We start from the raw sequence: 23,131 nt of genomic DNA, 5'->3' as shown, positions 1-23,131 counted from the left end.
AGAGGACAGATTACAAAGGTCTGCCCTAAATAAATAAGCTATAGCAGATGCGTTGAAAGGTATGCAAAATAGGAGTTCAGGAATAACTATACAAACTTGAACGACTTCTGGGAACAATGTAATCTCACTAATTATTTTTTAATCGGTCTTTCTACTTCTCCATTAACAGAGTAGTAAAAATCTTTTTAAAAATACTTTTAAGGAATATATAAACATAACAGGACAGAGCAGGGGAGAAGGGATAGCGGAGAACCAGCTGGTTTATATAGCTGCCAACCCAGTAAGCAAGAAACCCGAGAGGGAAAACAGAATAGTAAAACGAGACAAAAGCAGGCCAAATCCCTGGCACCTACAGGAAGAAAAGATGATAAGCAGCCATCACAGGAAGGGGAAGAGACCTGATTCCTTAACCTATAGAACACAGGAGGACTGATATGCTCAATAATTCAGGAAGTACTTATAATCAGGACCTGCCGGTTCCGGATTTTCCAACATCACCCAATGACACTTTCTGCCTCGCCACAGACAGCGAACGCTAAGTGCTTATTATACACTGGACAGTGAACAAAGCCCTGACAGGCATATGGTGGGTACAGGAGACACGGCCCTTGCCTTATTAGAGCTTCGCAGTCAGAGAAGACAAGTAGTAAATAACAATCAAGTCAATCACCTCAACTGTGTCAAGATCTATGAAGGAACAGTACAGAGTACTACTGAGAACATCACTTAACTTAGAGGCCAAGGGGGAGCTTCCCTGAAGAGCTGAGACCCCAAAAATGGGTAGAAATAGGTAAAAGGGAGAGTAGAGGGAACAGTATATTCAAAGGTTCCCTGCTAGATGGGATTCATTCAATCGTTTATTTATAAAGATGTACTGAACACTTACGATTTGCCAGTCACTGTGCTCTGGAAGTAGAAAGAAAACAATAAAAACCAAGCACTCTGATTCTGTCTAGCTAAATTAGAGTGGAAAAAGAAGAAATGGCTTCTTGCAGAAATAAGATCAACAGGACTTGAGACAAAACCAATTGCTGAGGAAGAGTACAAAATCATTCCCAGGTTTCCCTCCAGTATGATTTAAAAGGATGGTCAGGCTCCAGTAACAAGAGAAGGCACATTCAGATAAAAGGTGATGAATTCAGCTTGGGGCATGCTGAGTTTGAAAAGCCAGCAGGCCATTCTGGAAGAGACATCCTAGTGGACACACTCAGCAAAGAGACCTGGCCTATAGTTCACATGAAAAGCCCAAGGCTACAGCCACAGATTTGGAAATTACGTCATGGAGAGGATCACGGAAATCTAGGGGTGGATAATATGACCTGGAAAGAGAGTCCCTAACAATATACAGGGGTTCCTGTTGGCTCATATTACAGCAAATGAGGCACCAAATTGGAGGAAATGTAACACAAACAAGTCAGTTATAAAATTTAAAAGCTCCTCAGTCCACCCAAAATCAATATGCAAAAGCTGCCTGAAATGGTGCCTTTTCTCTAATGCTAATGATAGGACTGAATGGAGTATGTTGGAGTGAAGAGGGCCTAAGAAAGCAGTGATCACCCCCAGGAGATAATTTCCAAATCTGTGGAAACATAATTCACCTCCTCACACTGTGACAATCAAGAAAGCAACATCTATAAAGACTATGGAAGACATTCAAGTCAACCAGGTATCACTGTCAGGGTCAGGACAGTATCTCTATAAAGCAAGAATCTAATTTAAATAAAACAACAATTCTAGCAGTTTTTTGGTGGAATCTTTTGGGTTTCCCATATAGAGCATCATGTCATCTGCAAAGAGTGAAAGTTTGACCTCCTCCTGGCCGATTTGGATGCCTTTTATTTCTTTGTGCTGTCTGACTGCAGAGGCTAAGACTTCCAATACTATGTTGAATTAACAGTGGCGAGAGTGGACATCCCTGTCTTGTTCCTGACCTTAGGGGGAAAGCTGTCAGTTTTTCCCCGTTGAAGATGATATTAGAGTTGGGTCGTTCATATATGGCTTTTATGATCTCAAGGTATGCTCCTCCTATCCCTACTTTCTTGAGGGTTTTTACCAAGAAAGGATGCTAAAATGTCAATACTACCCAAAGCAATCTACATATTCAATGCAATCCCTATCAAAATAACACCAGCATTCTTCACAGAGCTAGAACAAATAATCCTAAAATTTGTATGGAACCAGAAAAGAACCCAGAAAAGAAAATTTGTATGGAACCCGAATAGCCAAAGCAATCTTGAAAAAGAAAACCAAAGCAGGAGGCATCACAATCCCAGACTTCAAGCTATACTACAAAGCTGTAACCATCAAGACAGTATGGTACTGGCACAAGAACAGACACTCAGATCAATGGAACAGAATAGAGAACCCAGAAATGGAGCCACAAACATATGACCAACTAATCTTTGACAAAGCAGGAAAGAATATCCAATGGAATAAAGACAGTCTCTTCAGCAAGTGGTGCTGGGAAAACTGGACAGCGACATGCAGAAGAATGAACCTGGACCACTTTCTTACCCCAGACACAAAAATAAACTCAAAATGGATGAAAGACCTCAATGTAAGACAGGAAACCATCAAAATCCTTGAGGAGAAAGCAGGCAAAAACCTCTTTGATCTTGGCCACAGCAACTTCTTACTCAACAAGTCTCTGGAGGCAAGGGAAACAAAAGCAAAAATGAACTACTGGGACCTCATCAAAATAAAAAGCTTCTGCACAGCGAAGGAAACAATCAGCAAAACTAAAAGGCAACCGACAGCAGAATAGGAGAAGATATTTGCAAATGACATATCAGATAAAGGGTTAGTACCCAAAACCTACAAAGAACTTATCAAACTCAACATCCAAAAAACAAATAATCCAGTGAAGTGGGCAAAAGACATGAATAGACACTTCTCCAAAGAAGACATCCAGATGGCCAACTGACACTTGAAAAAATGCGCAACATCACTCATCATCAGGGAAATACAAATCAAAACCACAACGAGATACCACCTTACCCCGTCAGAATGGCTCACATTAACAACTCAGGCAACAACAGATATTGGCAAGGAAGTGGAGAAAGAGGATCTCTTTTGCATTGTTGGTGGGAATGCAAGCTGGTGCGGCCACTCTGGAAAACAGTATGAAGGTTCCTCAAAAAGCTAAAAATAGAACTACCCTATGACCCAGCAATTGCACTACTAGGCATTTATCCACGGGACACAGATGTGCTGTTTTGAAGGGACACATGCACCCCCATGTTTACAGCAGCACTTTCAACAATAGCCAAAGTATGGAAAGAGCCCAAACGTCCCTCGATGGATGAATGGATAAAGAAGATGTGGTATATATATACAATGGAGTATTATTTGGCAATCAAAAAGAATGAAATCTTGCCATTTGCAACTACGTGGATGGAACCGGAGGGTATTATGCTAAGTGAAATTAGTCAAAGAAAGACAAATATCATATGACTTCACTCATATGAGGACTTTAAGAGACAAAACAGATGAACATAAGGGAAGGAAAAGAAAAATAATATAAAAACAGGGAGGGGGACAAAAAAGAAGCGACTCATAAATATGGAGAACAAACGGAGGGTTACGGGAGGGGTTGTGGGAGGGGGGATGGGCTAAATGGGGAAGGGGCATTACAGAATCTACTCCTGAAATCATTGTTGCACTATACGCTAACTAATTTGGATGTAAATTTTAAAAAATAAAAAATAAAATTAAAATAAATAAATAAAACAAAACCAAAACTATTGCTCCTACAGGATTTCTTATGAGTTCCTCAATAACTATTAATTTAAATTAATTTCATGTATATATTTTCTCCTTTAAGAGAGAGAAACAAAGTCAATTTTCTCCCTGCTGTCCCTTAAAGAATTAATGTAGACATTCCTGTCATTCCTTCTAGAAATGTATGAATTACCAGTCCTCTAGGTATTTTAAAAGAAAAATATTGTAGGGGCACCTGGGTGGTTCAGTGGGTTAAGCATCCGACTCCTGGGTTTTCAGCTCAGATCACAATCTCAACGGTTTGTGAGTTAGAGCCCTGAATCGGGCTCTACCCTGACAGCGCAGGGGCCACTTGGGATACTCCCCCCCTCCCTCCCCCTCCCCACTCGAACTCTGTATCTCTCAAAATAAATTAATTTTTTAAAAATTAAAAATAAAGGAAAGAAAAATACTGTCTAAGGAAACAGAATTATACCACACGTAATTGAATGAGTAAATATGGATACACGTGAGCCAATTTACTCATATATATGAGTAAATAATGATATGGAGCTTACCTAAAGCATTTTAATATGTTGTCCATAAACTAGGTCCACATGCTAGGTATGTATGTGGGAATCATCAAGACACAAGCAGCATAATGGACTTTTTAAAGCACAGTATGTAATGATTTTTACCACAAAATCACGATCTGATGAAATAACAAGTCAGTGTAATTTATAACCGTCTACCTGCACAAAAGGATTTTAAAGAAGCACACATTTAAGCGTGCCATATTGAACACTCTAATATATTTTCTAAATACAAGTCAAAAGAATCAGAGCTGACTAGTATACCTTGAGCTTTTTTTAAACTAAATATTTTTGAAGGAGTAGAAAAATGGAGGGAAGTTGGTAACTGCAGTGAGCACTAGATTAAGTATACAGTCACAGCACAAGAAAGGGTCTTAACAGCATGACTAGTAAGTACATCTCCCTCACTTCACTAAGAGAATAGAAGCTAAATGAGGTTCTCAAGGTCACACAGCTGGCTAGAAGCTGCGCCGTTTCTTAGCAACAAGGATTAAAAGAAAAACACAAGTTTTATAGCTCTCACTGCCTAATAAAAAGACACAAAACTAGTGTTGGCTAATTTTATATATATATACACATATATATAGAAATATATATATATGTGTGTATATATATATATATTTCTATACAATAAATAAGAAACCAGAGCTGAGATAATAAAATATATGCTGTTTTAGAACATTAAGAGAATTTCTCCTGAAGGAGAAGGAGGGGGAAAAAAAAAAAAAAAAAAAAAGGCCACATCTATTTACCCACTAATGTACCAAAAGAAATAACGAAAACACTGGAATTCTGACCCTTCGGCAGGTTTCTACTAATCCAGTATTTGAGAACCATCTTGAATAAACAAATGTGGGGCTTTTTTTAATATGTATGTCAGAAAACTACAGAAATCTTGTGAATATTTCTATTTTGTAAGAGAAAGATTAAATCTCTTAACTATCAGAGATGAGGAACAGGAAAAATTGAGGCTATTCCCAGGTTTTTAACCTGTGACATTAAGCAGATGACGGTGCCATGTATCTGAGATAAACAACCAACCCACGTATGAGTAAAGATGTGAAAGAAATAATAGGCCTAGCAGTGCAGATATCTGAGGAAAACATTTTAAAATCAGAAGGAAAGCAAGTGGAAAATCCCTCAGGTAGGTGTGTACCTGAAGTGTTTAACACACCAAGCAAAGAAGGGAATAGGAAATGAAGTCAGAGCTGTCATCGGGAAGGAGGAGGTCACAGAAATCAGACAAAGTACATTCACAAACCGTAATGAAACTAAATGAGAAGTCGGTAACCAAAAGATACCTGGAAAACCTCCCAATCTTTGGAACTCAAACAACACACTTCTTAATGACTCATAAGCCAAAGAAGTCTTGAGAGAATTTCTTTATTTCAACTAAATGACAGTGAAGACACAAAATATCAAAATTGTATAGCTAGGCAGCTACAGCAGTGCCTAGAAGGAAATATATAGCATTAAAATCCAAGTATTAAAACAGAAGCAAGGGCGGCTAGGTGGCTCAGTTGGTTGCGCGTCCGACTTCAGCTCAGGTCCTGGTGTCTGAGTTCGAGCCCCTCGTCGGACTCTGTGCTGACAGCTCAGAGCCCGGAGCCTGCTTTGGATTCTGTGTCTCCTTTCTCTGCCCCTTCTCCACTTGTGCTCGTTCTCTCTCTCTCTCTTTCTCTCTCAAAAATAAACATTAAAAACATAATTTTAAAATTAAAAAAAAAAGATGGATCATGGCATCAGGAAAGACTTAAAAAAATAAATAAAATAAAATAACAAAAATTAAGAAAATAAAACAGAAGATCAGGGCACCTGCGTGTCTCAGTTAAGTGTCCAACTCTTGATTTCAGCTTAGGTCATGATCTCACAGCTCGTGAGTTCGAGCCCCAAGTCGGGCTCTGGGCTGACAGCTCAGAGCCTGGAATCTGCTTCAGACTCTGTGTCTCCCTCTCTCTCTGCCCTCCCCCAACTCACACTCTGTCTCCGTCTCTCTCTCTCTTGAAATATAAAGAAACATTAAAAAAATTTTTTAATATCATTAAAATTGATAAACCTCAAATGTAAACAAGAAAAAAAGTTAAACAGAAGCAAGAAAACACAAATTATCAATATTAGGAATAAAATAAGACATCAGTACAGAGCCCACAAACATTAAAAGAGAATACTAGCATAGCATAATTCAATGCCCATAAATTCAATAATTTAGATAAAATACAGTTAAGAATTTGAAAGACAAAAACTACCAAAACCTACTCAAGAAGAAACAGATAACTCAAATAGCCCTATTATCTATTAAATAACTGCATTTTTAGTTAAAAACCTTTCAAAAGAGAAAATCTCAGGCTCAGATGGGTTTCCCTGGTGAATTCTACCTAACATTTAAGGGTAAAAGATGGGGTAGAGTTTACTTAAAAAAAAAAATTTTTTTTAAACATTTAAAGGAGAAATAATACCAATTCTATACAATCTCTTCCAGAAAATGGGAAACCACTTCCCAAGTCATTTCATGAGCATTCTCCTAAAACCAAAACTGGGAAAAGATGTTACAAAGAAAGAAAACTGCAGATCAGTATCTCTCATTACATTCTAGAAGCAAAAATCCTCAAAAATATACCAGCAAACAGGGCCCAGAAATATTTACATCATGACCAAGTAGATTTCATCCCAAGAATGCAAGGTTGGTTCATCATCTGAACATTGATCAATGTAATTCAGCATAATAAAAAAAATATGTTACAAAAGCCATATGTCATATCAGGAGACTTAGAAAAAATAATATTTGACAAGATTCACCACCTATTCACAATAAAAACTGTCAGCAAATTAGGAATACTCACATCATACTTAATGGCAAGAGACTGAATGCCTTCCCCCCATGAGATCAAGAACCAGGCTCAGAGGTCCTCTCTCGCCACTCCTACAGGGGAGGGACCTGACAGATACTACTTTAACCCAGCGATCAAGACTATCATCACTGGTGATAAATCGTGTTGATAGCATGTACCCCTTGAAATGATGGGATGAGAAAGGTATTTCACCTCTATGGTATTCTTCCCAAGCCCATAACCTCAATCTAATGATGAGAAAAATGTCTGACAAATACAACTTGAAGGACATGCTACAAAATACCTGACCAGCACTCTTCAAACCTATCAAGATCTTGAAAAGAAAAGGAAGACTAGGGTAGTGTCCAAGCCAAGAGGAGACTAAGGACTTATGACAACTACATGCAATGTGGTATCCTAGAGTAAAGGGACATCAGTAAAAGAACTGGTAAAATCCAAATAAGTCTATACTCCCATTAATGGTGATATACCACTGTTAATTTCTTAGTTTTGACAAATATACTAAGGTTATGTAAGATATTACTTTTACAGGAAACTGGTGAAACGTATGCTGGAATTCTCTGAACTATTTTTGTGACTTTTCTGAAAACCTAAAGTAATTCCCCCAAAGTATATTTTTTTAAAAAACAAAAGGGCAGGAAATGACATACCGTGTAAACACTAACCAAAAGAAAGCTCAAGTACATTAATATCAGATAAAGTACACTTCAAGTTCTATTTCTAGGGATAAAGACAAATATGACATAACTATAAAGGAGTTAAATCACCAAGAAAACATAACAACCCTAACTGTATATGCACCTAACTACAGAAATCAAAATACTTGTACTAGTAAAACTGATAGATTTGAAAGAACAGACAAATCCACCTTTGTGGAGACTTCAGTACTCTACTCTTTGTTATCACTAGAACGAGTGGATAGAAAATAACTTTAGAGATACAGAAGACCTGAAAAATATCACCAAGCAACCTGACCGAATTCACACTTACAGAACGTCACACCCAACAGCAGAACACACATGCTTTTCAAGTGCATATGAAATATTCGCCAAGATCAACCATTTTCTGGGCCATAAAACAAATCTCAGCAAATGTGAAAGAACTGAAGTCAAACACAGTACGTTCTGTGACCACTACAGAATTAAACTAGAAACCCCTAACAGAAAGGTATCTGGTAAAATCCCCCAAATAACTGGAAAATTACGTGAGGTATACATATACACCATCCACACGTAAACTACCCCCCTATCCTCCTCCTCCCCACCATTATCCGAGCAGCAAGGAGAGGTGCCCTCTTGCCGACAAGCCCAGGCTGTGGACTTTTGTGAATCCTTTCCCTCTTAAGACTATCCACTTTTCAAGCAAATATAGTTTATAATTTTATTACCAAGAGAATTTCTAAATAAATACAGTTTATAAACTTATTACAAGAGAATTTATAGGACAATTCTAAGTCAGCCAGACTTCTCAGTCTGATTTTTCGTATGTGAACATATAACTCTCATCCTGCCCAAAACATATTCAAACCAAATCTACAATGTGCAAAACTCTCTAGAGAAAAAATATTTTCTGATATTTTTTAGTCCCGCAAAATGAACAGTATTTTTTAATTGTAATATTATTGCATCCAATCCTTAATGAAACACAGGCACTTTCTGAATTATGGCCATTTACTTTACAAATTACCCTTTTTTTTTGAAAGCTGTGAAAATGGGGTGCCTGGGTGGCTCAGTCGGCTAAGCACCCAGCTCTTGATTTCAGCTCAGGTCATGATCTCCCAGATTGTGAGTTAGAGCCCCGCCTCGGCCCGGTCAGGCTCCACACTGTCAGCCGGAGCCTGCTTGGGATTCTCTCTCCCCCTCTCTGCCCTTCCCCCACTCGTTCTTTCGCTGTCTCCTTCTCAAAATAAATAAACTTTAAAAAAAAAAAAAAAGCTGTGAAACTGTTCACCTCTTTAAGGAGTTTCTGCCCTACAGGGATGCCCATTAGCACCACCTAGTGGATGAAATAATAAACTGGGATTCAACAACTTCCCTGTATCTAAGAATTGAGGCTACTCGGCTAAAGCAGGATGGAGCCTTCAATTCTATCAGGCCCAACCCATTATATTATATGAAGGGAAGAGGGGGAAGCGGTGCCGAAGAACCTAAGTGACTTGAATACGGCCACACACACAGATGCCACATCCCCTTATTTTTAACAATAGCAAATTGGCTCTTTCTATTGCACGTTATAGCCATGTGCAAACAAATTAACCTCAACCCTTACCTTAACCATCTGGCAAATTTATCTGGAAATAGATCACAGACTTAAAATTAGGAGCTAACACCTTAAAACTGCTTAAAGAAAACAAAAGAAAAAATCTTAATGAGCTAGAACTTGGCAAAGATCCCTTAAACAGAACACAAAAAAATACCAATTATAAAGGGGAAAAAAATCAATAAATTAGACCTCATCAAATTAGGCCACAACAAAGCAAAAAAAAAAAAAAAAAAAAAAAAACCTTTCCTCTTTAAAAAATACTTTTTACAAAAATTAAAAAAACCACAGACTAGGAAAAAATGTCTCCAAAACATATATCCAACAAACGGGCAAAAGCTTTGAACGGATACTTTACCAAACAAGACATATGGCTGGCTTATAAGCTCACGTAAAGATGTTCAATGTCCACTGGTCATTTGGGAAATCCAAATCCCAAATTATTGGGAAATCCAATATACAATGAAATATCATCACATTGGACCACTAGAAATACCACTAAATACCTTGGAACTAAAAAGGCTGTCATACTCTGCCTGGAAATGTTAAATTATTGTTTTGGAAACAGGTTAGCAGTTTCTTAAAAACATAAGTATGTACCTATTACACGACCCAGCCATTGCTCTCCTAGCTGTATCCCAGAGGAGGAGAGCACACGTCCACCAAAGATTTGTACGTGAATGTTCACAGCCACTTAAGTCTCTGGTAACCAAAACATGGAAATTACCCAAGTGTCCATCAGTGGATGAACAGAGAAGCAAAATAGGTTATATTCTTAAAATGGGAGTAATTATCAGTAATAAACCGAAATAAACTATTGACACATGCAACATTATACGTGAACTTCACAGTAATTAAGCTGAGCAAAAGAAGCCAGACCAAAAAAAAATAGATATTCTGATACATTTCTATAAAATTCTAAAAACTGCAAACTAAGCCATAATGACACAAAGTCGATCAGTGGTTGCCTAGAGTGGGAGAGAGGATCAGAGGAAAGGGAGAGGGTATTAAAAAGGGACACAAAGTTACTTTCTTTTATACATACATAGTTATATATTTGTCATGTATGTGTGTGTATCAAAATTCACTAAATTGTACAGTTAAAATATGTGTAGTTTACTGGCAATCAATTATACCTCAAAAAACTATAAAAGTGGAAATATATGAATTCACCATATAACCCAGCATCCCGTGTTTAGGCATTTATCCAAAAGATATGAAAACATATGTCTACATTGTAAAGCAGATCAATGGCTGGGGCGCCCGGGTGGCTCAGTCGGTTAAGTGTCCCACTTCGGCTCAGGTCATGATCTTACACTCTGTGAGTTCGAGCCCCACGTCGGACTCTGTGCTGACAGCTCGGAGCCTGGAGCCTGCTTCAGATTCTGTGTCTCCCTCTCTCTCTGCCCCTCCCTGCTCACACTGTCTCTCTCTCTCTCTCAAAAATAAATATTAAAAACAAATTTTTTAAAAAGAGACCACCAACAACTACCCTTTCCTAAACACCACTCTGTGCCAAGCATTGTGCCTTCTACATACATCTCCTCTAACCTTAACAATCCTACAGCGTAGGTATTATTATTCCCATTTTAGAATAGGAGGCTTGGACTCAGAGAAGCTAAGCAATTTGCCCAAGGTCTCTCAGTAAGTAAATGAGTGAGCCCCAGCTTCCAAGAATAAATCTGGTCTGACACTATAAAGTATTTCTGACATAATGTCCCGCCTTCTCGACACCCAACATACTTATTAACTGGGGATGACCTCTATCTTCTACTGAACTCTAAGAAAAATGCATTTGCTTCCTTAAATGAGTACTTCCCTGAACACAAGTATCTGCTGGTGTAATGTCATTCATTCCCCAGGTGATGCCTAATGTATAACAAGGACTCAATAAATATTCTGTATGTTTTAACTTAAACTCCTAAGACTTATTCTCAAGTAACTATTAGTTACGTTACAAATCTTTTCCCTTGTTAGTATCTCGGCCTCTACTTCACAAGATAAACACGGCCCAAATCTTGCATAATCACATCATGTTAGCCAGTTCCAGATCTTCCCGATGACATGATGTGGGTCACTTTTACATTGATGACAATAGTTTACTTTTTTTAAAGCTTTTTCTACAGTTCCCATGAGAGCCTTCTGCTTTCGACTGATGTCACAGAGAGAGCCTTCTGAAGCTTCAGTAAATAGGAAAAAAAAAAAAAAGAGTAGATGCCACTGTTATTCTCATGACAAAAGACAAGGAAAAGGAGATGGAAATAATCACCAAACCCCTTATATTCAGTGACCCAGTACTTTTCCAAAACAGGGAATTCAAGGTTTGCCAAGGACTAATTTGGCCTAAGCAATAACGTAAGACATATATTTAGCTGGAATCCATTCTATACCTCTCTTGATATGTGAAACACTGATCCCTCTATCCCAAAACATGGAAGTAAAGATGCTTCCTATTTCTATGCAGAAGTCATTTGAGCATCACCTTCACAGAGGATGATTATTTGGGCAATTTTTTTTTTAATGGGACCTCTTGGAATCACTAAAAGTACAGCAACTGAAGGTGGTAGTTCTAGAAGACCTTCTAAGCAAACAGTCTAGTAGCAGAAGGACTAACTAGAAAAACTTACAGAAACACTCTTGTAAGGAAAGAAAGATGTTCAATGGCATAAGTAAATCATGCACAGGAAAACAGAAACCTCTTCAGGCTATTAAGCAGCCAGTTCTTAATCAAAATGCTGGAAAATTTACATACTATAAAGTTTGACACTCTGTTTCCTAAAATATAAGGGTTGGGACCACTCATACACTGCTGACAGTAGTTTAAATTGGCACAATTTAGAAAACTTTTCAGCAGTATCGTTTAAGCTAGACATATGCATATACTGATGACCAATAATTCTACTTCTGTGAAAATAACTGAAAGAAATGTGTGCATGAACATTTGTAGCAGCATTAATCAGAATAGCCAAAAACTGAAAACAAGCCAAATGCCCGTCAACAGTGGAATGAATAAAATTGTGGCCTATAATGGAATACTCTACAGCAGTGAAAATGAACAATCTATTTCTCCATGTAATAATACGGACAAATCTCTTTTTGAAAAGGTTCAGCAAAAACTAAGCACAAAACAGTACATTCCATGGTTCCTACCATACTCTTTTTGAAAAGATTCAGCGAAAACTAAGCACAAAACAGTACATTCCATGGTTCCTACCATACAACATTCAAAATCAGGCAAACTAATCTATGATGTTAAAAGTCTGGATGGTAGGGGCGCCTGGGTGGCTCAATGAGTTAAGCATCCAACTTCAGCTCAGGTCATGATCTCATGGTTCACGGGTTCAAGCCCCACATCAGGCTCTCTGCTGTCAGCACAGAGCCCACTTTGGATCCTCTGTCTCCCTCTCTCTCTCTCTCTCTCTCTCTGCCCCTCCCCTGCTGGTGTTCTCTCTCTCTCTCTCTCAAAATAAATAAAGAAACTTAAAAAAATAAATTCTTTTAAAGGGATGGTAGTTACTCTTTGCAGGAAATATGAGGAAATTGGCAGGCGTACAAGGGAGGTACTAGGCTAATGTGATAGATTATGTTCTATTAATCTGTGTGCTGGTTACATGGGTGTGTTCACTTGTGAAAATTCAACAAGTTACATATTCATGATATGTGCACATTTCTGCAGATGTCCAAAAAGTTTGTTTTAAAAAAACAAGGGGCACATGGGTGGCTTAGTCAGTTAAGGCTCAGACTTCGGCTCAGATCATGATCTCACAGTTCATGGGTTCAAGCTCCAGGTCGGGCTCTGTGCTGACAGCTCAGAGCCTGGAGCCTGCTTAGGATTCTGTGTCTCCTTCTCTCTGCCCCTCCCTAGCTCCTGCTTTCTGTCTCTCAAAAAAAAAAAAAAAAAAAAAAAAAAAAATTAAAAAAATTTTTTTTAATTTTTTAAAAAACAAAAAAATGCCTATGAAAAAGTACTTCTTTAACTGAGATTCCTAGCTCACTAATTTTTTTTTTTTTGTATACAAAAGTGAAGGAATAACAGACCAGACCATCGGCCAAACTGAATGCAGAAACAAGGGGAACGGCCTGGGTATCCAAGGACAAAACAAGGTGACCACAGTGCCAGCTTTAAAAAAGGATAGTGTCTCTCTCAGCATGGTGTTAAAGATTTTCCCAACTAAACAACACTCTCCACTTCCTTGTCAAAGGCAGGCTGAAAGCTCACGGCTAATAGGCTGCTTTCTAGAATGCTCACAGGCTTCTGCTCGTCTAATTGAGTTGTAACCAAGAGTCACCTTCATTTCATTTGTTCTCAGATCAGTTTATCCCAATTTCACTTGCCATTGTAATTACATAATTTAATTAAATATTGCATAAAAATGCAATGCCGAAAGAGTCATTTCTATGAAAGCTAAATTGTAAGTTTTAGAAACACTCAATAAAGATAAGTTACCAAAGAAAATTGTTATTGAAATAGAAAGAATAAGACACCTTGCAGAAGATGAGTAGAAAATCACAAAAATCTAGGACCATGCTTTCAAAATTCTTCATAAGCCAACTTTTTGAATTCTCACTCAGCTTTAAAGAAACATAAACTTGACATTTTAAGTGCATTATGGGGGTAATCTATACAAAAAAGCAGATCCTGTACAGGTGTGCTGTTTCAGAGGGGCACATGCACCCCCATGTTTATAGCAGCACTATCCACAATAGCCAAAGTATGGAAAGAGCCCAAATGTCCATCGGTGGATGAATGCATAAAGAAGATGTGGTATATATATACAATGGAGTATTACTCAGCAATCAAAAAGAAGGAAATCTTGTCATTTGCAACTACGTGGATGGAACTGGAGGGTATTATGTTAAGTGAAATTAGTCAGAGAAAGACAAAAATCATATGACTTCACTCATATGGGGATTTTAAGAGACAAAACAGATGAACATAAGGGAAGGGAAACAAAATAACATAAAAACAAGGAAGGGGACAAAACATAAGAGACTCTTAAATATAGAGAACAAACAGAGAGTTGCTGGAGGGAGTGTGGGAGGGGGGATGGGCTAAATGGGTAAGGGGAATTAAGAAATCTACCCCGAAATCATTGTTACACCATATGCTAACTAATTTGGATGGATGGATGGATGGATGGATGGATAGATAGATAGATAGATAGATAAATGTAGACCCTGAACTGTAATCAGACCTATACTCAAAGAAAAGGCAATAGACATACAACAAAAGACTGGTAAACAAATTCGAATTTTTTTTCCCTAAAAGAAAACGTTGAACGTAGGCACCACATTGATGAGTCCCCAGGTTGACCAATTTTTTTTTTGGATTAGCTAGCCAACAGTCTACTCCAATTGTGAGGTATTAAAAAGGCTCTTCTGTACATCACTCAAGAAAACTGGGCAAGCAAACTAGACATTCAGGTGCCCACCGCACATATACACACACAGTCTCTCTCAATGTACACACACAGCCCTTCAACACCCACCTCACTGAAACAGTACGAAAACGCAGAAAGGCATCCAAAAAAGAAATTAACAGTGAAGATGAAAGAAGTCTGGGGATGTAGAAGATCTTAGAAATAAGGACACACAAAGGAGTTCTTCACACAACTTTTCACATTTGCACAGCAAACAGGATAGGTATTTTGAAAGATAACACAACCAGGGACACTTGGGAGGCTCAGTTGGTTAAGTTTCTGACTTCAGCTCAGGTCATGCTCCTACAGCTCATGGGTTTGAGCCCCGTGTCGGGCTCTGTGCTGACAGCTCAGAGCCTGGAGCCTGCTTCGGATTCTGTGTCTCCCTCTCTCTCTGCCCCTCCCTTGCTCCCACTCTGTCTCTCTTTCTCTTTCTCTCTCTCAAAAATAAATAAACGTTAAAAAAAAATTAAAGATAAAACAATCAAACCCTAGCCATAGCCAAGCTCATCACTGAAGTTCTTCCCCCCCTATCCTACTGCTGTCCTGTTCCGGTCTTGAATGGGAGAGTCCCCAGATGCGGTCAGCGGTAGCCAGAGTTTACAGCACTTTGGTTCTTTTGTTAATTTCCAGATTTGGCAGTAGAAATCTCCTCTGAGATATCACTAGGGGGAGCACTTACTCCTTTAAAAAATAAAAAAAGGTGGGGGGTGGTGATTAGGAAGGGCAAAATTTCCTAATTAAAGATGCACACTTTAGGTGACTGTCCCTGGAAGACAAAGTGCAAAATGCTTTAAAACTCACAGTGTAAAGTGACTGGAAAAGCAGCAACATAAAAGTGAGGTTAGGTACATTAACCAATCAATATAATTTATGCATAACGTTAAGAGCAAACATTGCTTAAGATAGAGTCATTTGGTACAAAAATATAAATCTATAAAACAGGCTGACCTTATCACTCAGTTTAAAAATGTTTAATTAGAATTCGACCTTATCACTCAGTTTAAAAATGTTTAATTAGAATCTGTGAAGGTCCTGGTTTCTGATAAATCCTATTAGTAAAGGAAGTTAATAGGTATCTATCACAAACTTCAGTCGACATACTTTACTTGCCAGATACTTTACTAAATTACTGGATGGCAAAATTAATACTGTTATCCTTTCTTAAAAGTTTGAAATGTACCTTGAGAACCTAAGTAACAAGGAAGTAAGGACTGGGAAAACAGACAGAAGGAGATTAACATTAAATGGGTACCTATTCTGTATCAGGGCTCCCCACATTACACAACCTTAGGAAACAGGAATTGCCATTTCCAATTTACAGATGAAAAAAAGAGACCGCAAAATGTGTTCCTGGTCAAACAGATAATAAACAGTAGAATAAGCTATAATCTAAATCTGTCTGATTCTACCGTCCACAATACAAAAAAAAATCAGAAGTTGTTTAACTCATCTGGCATTTTGGTCAACTTAAAATAAATAAATACACTTTATGAAGAGGTATATGTTTATATCACAACACAGAACCAGAAAGAATGAAACAGCAACAACATAAAAGACGGCTTCCCCTCTGGGAGCTTACAATTAAAGAAAATGTTCACACACACAGGCTAAGGAATACAATGTAGTGATTAATCACCGCTTGAGGGAAGCCATCAATAAGTGATAAGGGAGCTCACAGAAGCCTGGGCTCCACTTGGTTTCAGCAGTCAATAAAGGCTCTCCGTTAGATGCAAGATCATAGCTGGATCCTGGGGATGGAAAACGTTGAACCGCTATAATGAAAGGTATCGCAGGACAGGGACAAGCAGAGCTAAGGACGAAGATGATGACTATGAGTAACAGCGAAGAGGCAGGACTGTTTCAAAAAGTAAAGGACTGAGTGGAAACCACCCAAGTGTCCATCAACCAAGGAATGAACAAGCAAAAGGTGATACGCCCACACAATACAATACTACTCGGCAACAGAAAGAAAGCAAGCTCTGATACCCGCTACAACATGGATGAACCTTGAGAACATTACGCTCGGTCAAAGAGGCTGGTCACAAAAGGCCACATACCGTGTAATTACATGACGTGTCCAGAAGAGGCAAATCTATAGAGACAGGAAGTAGACTAGTGATTCCCAAAGGCGGGAAGGGGGGGGGGGGTGAGAAGAAGCGGGGAGTGACTGCAAAGAGGTATAGTTGTTTCTTTGGGGGGATGATAAAAATGTTCTACAGCTGATTGAGGTGATGGCTGCACAACTCGGTGAAAACACTAAAATCCACTGAACTGCACACTCGACATGGGTGAACTGTAGGGCAAATGAACTGCGTCTCAATCAAGCCATTAAAAAAAAAAAAAGTCGAGGGCCTGGTGGAACATCACATTGCACAGCTAAGAGGGAGCCACTTCTGCCAAGTTTAAGGGTCTAGAACTGATCTGGAGGCAATTAGAGGTATTTAAGTAAAGATTTACCAAATGAAAGCACAGTGTACTAACTTAGGGCTCTTCTCTAGCAAAATTATTCACATATTTCAAGTACGTTTCTAAAATATACGCCAAAATCACGAAGAAGACAGAGAACAGGAAAAAGATGATGTGATAGGATTTTGACTAAGCCACAAGCTGTGACAATTAGGAAAGCTGTTTTGCTTCAGCACTAAATGCCACAGATGGATGGATCAGCATCGTATTTATGCAAAACCACAAATTCATCTGTGTCATGTCTTCAAATACCGTAATGTTCTAACCTTAATTACGAAAACTGCATTAACAACTGATCTGCCATATTTTAGGGTAAGATAATGAACAGTGTGATTTGTTTCTCACTGGATGACAGTCCTCTGTATATAATGTTTCAGATATTAGATTCAATCCCAATGCTACCAGAACCTCCACGGATATACAGCTTGTGTGATGCAAACAAACTTGTCTGAATTCTAATGTAACATAATATTCCAAAACAGTTTTAATATACAAAATAAGAGAGCTGAAGAAACAAATCTGATATTCAAAGAGAGGGAGGGAAAAAAATCTGGATATTAAAGATCCAATACAAAGGGTAAAGTACTTGAAAATAAAGCTGAAAATCAAAGAAAAAACAAAAAAAAACAGGTCTCGGTAGGAGGTTCTATACCACTGGAAAGTACGATGAAAAAATAAAAGGCTCAATATAAGCAGATGAGGCTGTAACAGAACTTATCTATAACACAATCCCACACCCTCCCCTGAATCCTAGGGAAGAAAGAAACCTTTCAGGCAGTGTGCTGTTATTCCTTCAGAAGCTGTCCTAAAGGTGAAATCCCACTTTCTCCCAGGGGGTGGTAAGGCCATAGGAATCCAAGAAGTCGGAGGGAGAACCTATACACAACCAAACCTGTGTTCGCCTTCCGAGTCACCTTGCAAACCTCCTTCAAGGTAGATGAGCCACAAGAAACTAAAGGAGACATCAGATCTCTTTTAAAATTTTGTCTAAGAATGAGAGGACCCATCTGTCTCTAAAGGGCTTTGTAAATTCCAGAACTGGATGAAACTTACGTTCTGTGCCTAAGAAATACAGACAACTTAAGACACCGCGGTTCACTAACAAACAATAAAAGCAACATAGAAAACAAGTACAAGTACGTGCCCTAAAAAAGAAGCCTTGTCATTGATATCTAGAATAAGGTATCTGCTGTCACAAGTTAAGTAGAGCAAGGCTGTCCGTTTCTTAATGTAAGCCAGAAGTTATGCGGAAGAGAATTCCGTAGGAGAGAAGTAGGAAATTATTACAAATCATTAACTGCTATATGTTAACAGATACTTACGCAAAGTCTCACCGATTGTCTACCTACTCTAAACAAAAAAACCGCGGGAAAAGGCAGAAGTTTACAACTGTTGTTCACCATATTGGACATGTTAATTACTAAGGAATAAAGTACTTCAGCTATAACACAATCAAGTATCAAAAAAAGGTTAAACATGGAATTATTCTGTGTAAACACCAAAAACACATAGTTAACTCATACATAAATGAAAGTTTTCTTTTAAATAAATAGGGAGAAATAATGACAGCATGCTACCAAAGATCACCAAAAGAGGGGAAATAACACCAACATAAGGTCTGAAATCCAGAAAGATTTTCAAGTGATAGAATTATTAGAGAGAACATCTAAATTGTAAGCACGCTACAATTCTGAGTGCAGAAACCCAAGAGGCCATGAAAAGGCTAAAGAAGAATTAAGAGAATGAAAGTCATAGGGAGGGATTTTTTTTTTTTTTAAACAGGATCCTCCACTGAGTAACATGGGACCAGACACATGACCTATAAATTAGAAAGGAGAACGGGAAACTTGCCAGCACCTGAAACTGGCAAAGCTGACCTAAGCTAAGGAAACAAGGATGATAAATATCTGGGCAGGTAAATAACACCAGGTTTCAAAATCTGATTCTAGAAAACAGAAGCGAAAACTCACTTGCCAAAGGGGAAAACATGTCACTGCGAGTTAAAGAAAAGTTTTAAAACAAATGGACACAAACTACCTTAGGAAAATTGCTGCTTCAGAAGTATTTTCACAGCTAAATTCGTTAATGTTCACTGCATTAGCTTTTAGGAAGCTAAATCCAAAGCGTTTTAAACGGTTGAAGTTTGGTAAATATTTCTAATAACCATTTGCATTGAGCAATTCTGCAGAGTTTGTGAGATTAAACTTAAATGAGAGTAGGCTCAATTACATTTTAAAATCTTTCAGACAAAATGACGAAGCTTACATAGCAAAAGTAATATAAAACAGGATAGATATCCTGAGCAACCAATCGAACTACCCTATGGGGGGGGAGGGGGGAAGGGGGGGTTCTATATAGCAAATAGCACATCACAGTCCTACTCTATGGGTAACTTAAAATTAATCACTGGACATTCTTTAAGTCTCATCTAAACTTAGTGGACCTGTGGGAGAACAACCGAAGCCAGAAAATAGGGATGAGATCAAATTCAAACCCTTGGCTCTTCTATTCCTCCTGCTCCAAGGAATATTCTGTAAGTTGGTTGTCTTATTTGATCTCAGTTCTCAAATGCGTTAAGTCCACACCAAACCCGTATAACATAATCGAATGCTCCACATGCCAAAGTACCCTGTTCAAGTAAATCTGAACAGAACCGTAACCTGACATTTCACAACGGCTTTCATCCACGCAGCCGCAGGGAAACCGCAACAATTTCACAGAAAGACTTCGGGAAATACCTGAGCAGATAAACAGCCCTTTCAATATCACTGAGGTCTTCATCGACTGTCAATCTTTCTATTTCTTCGGGTGTCTGTCAAGCGTAAAATACAAATAAAATACAAATTATGCACACAAACAGGGATCAGTCTCGCCCCCCCCCCCCCCCGTGACCCTCCGGGAACCCCACACGAGTAGAGACTAACGAAAAAGTTTCACAATTAAACATTATCACTGAAAACTAATCAAGGACTCTACATGCCGACCTCAACCACAGAGGTCTCTAATTTTCTTGAATTGTTGGGTTTGGTTGGTGGAGTTTGAGGTTGTTTTTGTTTTTTCTGTCGTTGTTTTTTCTTTTTTTTAACTCTTCTAGCTTCTAGACTGAAGCTTGAGAATTACATTGTGGCTTTAGAACATTGCTGTTTAATTGAGTTTAATCGAGTTTAGTACTCGATTTTATATGCCTATCTATACATACTTTTAATCTCTAATACCCCAAGGCGGTTTCTCCAGCATTTTCCACCCCACAAAATGCTCAAAGGGGGAATGGATGCAAACTGCAGCCGAGTGAGTATGAAAAAAGACGAAATGTGGAGTGGGGGAAGGGAATAAACTCCGGGGCTGGAAGGAAATCAAAGATTCGCGATATTGCGGCAGGTGGGAGTGAGAGGAGCTAAAGGGAGCTATTGAGAGGACGGCTGGGGGAGGGGGTGGTCCGTAAAGTAGGTCTGCCAGCAGCGAGGGTTGGAGGCTGGGACCAAGATGACTCTGCGGGGTGGGGGAGAAAACTGAAGGCTGACTCCCTAAAGGCAGGTGGGGATCAGGGTCCCAGCTGGAGTCCTGGAGGGGCTGGGAAGAAAGGACGCGCAGTGACTCAGGATGGGGGCCAAGGGTCGAGAGGGCTCTGAAGATCGGTAGCAGGACGACTCCAGCATGGGTGCTGGGTGGGAGGTGAAGGGAGGCCTGGCTGACTTGGGGGCACAGGCGACCGAGCTTGCTCGGATGGAGGAAGGGGCGAGCGGGATCCGGGGTGTCTCAGGGAGGGGGGGCAGGAGCTGTGATGACTGAGGAGTGGGACGGGGACAGGTGGGGGGGCACTCAGGAGGGGACCAGGAGGCGGCTGGAGGAGCAGCTCCCGCAGGGCGGAAGGATGAGGGGCCAAGGCTGTCCTAGAGGGGCGGCTCGGGGGACACCGCTGGGCCGGCCGTTCCTGGGGCGGCTTGGGAAAGGGGTCCGGGGCGGGGAGCTGGGGAGCCCAGTGCGTGCGAGGGGCCAGTCCCTCGGGGATTGAGGTCCGAGCTGGGAGAACCGGGGCTGCGTCGAAGCACGGGCGCCGGCAGGGGCCGGTTTAGGGTGACACGGCGACTGGAGGAGGACTGAGGGGCCAGCCCGACTCCGAAAGGGTCCCGGGTCGCTCGGGAAGGAAAAGGGGACGGGACGGGACGGGGTCGGGGCGCGGGCCGGCCGCCAGGCGCCCTGCGGGCACTTCCTCCTCCCCGGTGCGCACCTTGAGGCTCCGGCGGACCGGCCTCTCGATGATGGTGAGCTCCTGCAGGTCCTCCATGTAGCCGAACAGGCTGTTCTGACTGAAATCCATCGCGTCGGCGGCGGGCGGCGGCGGATGCATGGACCGCCGGGCCCCCTCGCCGCCCGGGCCAGAGCGGCCCCGGGATGCCGGACGCTCGCAGCCCCGCGACCGCCCACCAGCAGGACTTTCTCCCGCTCTCGGCCGCGGGAGCCCGGCGGGAGGCAGGCTGGCGGCGGGAGACGGAGCGCGGCCGCCGGGGGCGGGGCGGGCAAAGCGAGGGGGCGGGGCGGGGCGCGCGGGCGGGCTGTGGGGGCGGGGCCAGGGCGGGGGAGGGGCCACAAGCCTGCCTCGGCCCCGCCCCCCCCCCCCACGGGCGCCGGGCGCTCGCGAGCCGGACGCAACTGCCGCGCCAAGCTGTGGTCGCCCCCACCGCCCTTCTGCGCCCTCCTCTCCCTGCGCCCCGCCCCGTGGCGCGTGCGCAGAGCCTTCCACCTCCTGCAGCCTGCGGAGGTGGGCTGGGGGCGGGGACCCGGAGCGGAGAGGCGGAACTGGTGTCCCGGACCGCGAAAAAGAGGGAGGTGGGCTGCTGTGGTGTTCAACGTGATGGAGTAACTCGAGTGATCACTCGAGTGATCGCCCACTCCAGCAGGCGAACTATGGACTCGGAGACCATCCTAGCTCAGCTGTAGCCCTGGGGGAGGGATGTGTACCCAAAATGAGCAGTTACCACGTGGGGTGTGCCCGGGTGATGGGGTGATGGGGGAATACAGTCCTGGAGAGTCTAACATTTGGGTGGGGCAGCGGCCCAAAAAGGACTCCCGGAGGGGAAACGACCTGAATCTTAAACGATCAGTAAGACTTTCCTAAAGAAATAACAGTAAGCCCATTTCGGATAGAAGTCTGGGCGTGTTTTGGTTGTGGGAGGTAAAGCTGGGAGTGCAGGGGAAGCGACTGCTTGGCAAAGTGGGTGGAAGAGAGAGGCAGGTCCTTTGTGGAGAAAAGCCCTGCTCTGGCCAGGCACGTTTGAGTCGCTTGCATTTGATTCTGTTAAGAATGGGAAGCCATGGGAAAGGGATCGGGGCCATTTTTTGGACTTTGGGGGACAAAAGTTGTGTTGATCAGGCTCTTCAGCAGCAAGTCCCCTCTTTTTAATTTTATGTTATTTTCCACCCATGTCCTGTCCACACTCCCATTTCTCTATCCCCCATATGCATCCTCTCTCTTTTTTTTTTTTTTTAATGTTTATTTATTTTAGAGAGAGACAGCACAAGTAGGAGAGGGGAAGAGAGAGGGAGACACAATCTGAAGCAGACTCCGGGCTCTGAGCTCTCAGCACAGAGCCCAACGTGGGGCTTGAACCCCCTGCAAGATCATGACTTGGGCAGAGTCCTGATGCTTAACTGCCTGAGCCACCCAGGCACCCTGCACCCTCTCTCTTATATTTAAGATATGTTCCCATATATGTATATATCCTCCAAAGATACTGTTTGTTTATGTATTATGAAAGATACTCTAAGAACTTTTTTTCTTGTTTTTTTCTCAACATAATGTGTTAGAGATTTATCCATGGGGCTATCTATGTATACTAGGAGT

General features: G+C 41.0%; 1 protein-coding gene across 7 annotated transcripts in view; it reads right to left on the bottom strand.

The window, feature by feature from the left end:
* Window positions 1-21,976, bottom strand: part of PPP4R4 (protein phosphatase 4 regulatory subunit 4) — a 108,308-nt gene extending 86,332 nt beyond the window's left edge. For 5 of the 7 annotated variants that reach the window (XR_009606553.3, XM_060620653.3, XM_060620652.3 and 2 more), the window contains exons 1-2: window positions 21,518-21,976; window positions 20,028-20,101 (exon numbers count right to left, since the gene is read on the bottom strand). Coding sequence is in view for 4 of the 7 variants with exons in the window: in XM_060620653.3 (XP_060476636.1) it covers window positions 20,028-20,101; window positions 21,518-21,637 (194 nt within the window). In the remaining 3 variants the exon portion in view is untranslated. Of the gene's footprint in view, window positions 1-20,027; window positions 20,102-21,517 lie in introns of those variants that run through there. The other 2 variants (XM_060620656.3, XM_060620658.3) reach the window with 2 other exon arrangements.
* Between the last annotated feature and the right edge of the window lie 1,155 nt (window positions 21,977-23,131).

This window comes from Panthera onca, chromosome B3, assembly GCF_046562875.1.
Source record: "Panthera onca isolate mPanOnc1 chromosome B3, mPanOnc1 haplotype 2, whole genome shotgun sequence".
NCBI lineage: Eukaryota > Metazoa > Chordata > Mammalia > Carnivora > Felidae > Panthera > Panthera onca.
This window is presented reverse-complemented; position numbering and strand designations above follow the sequence as displayed.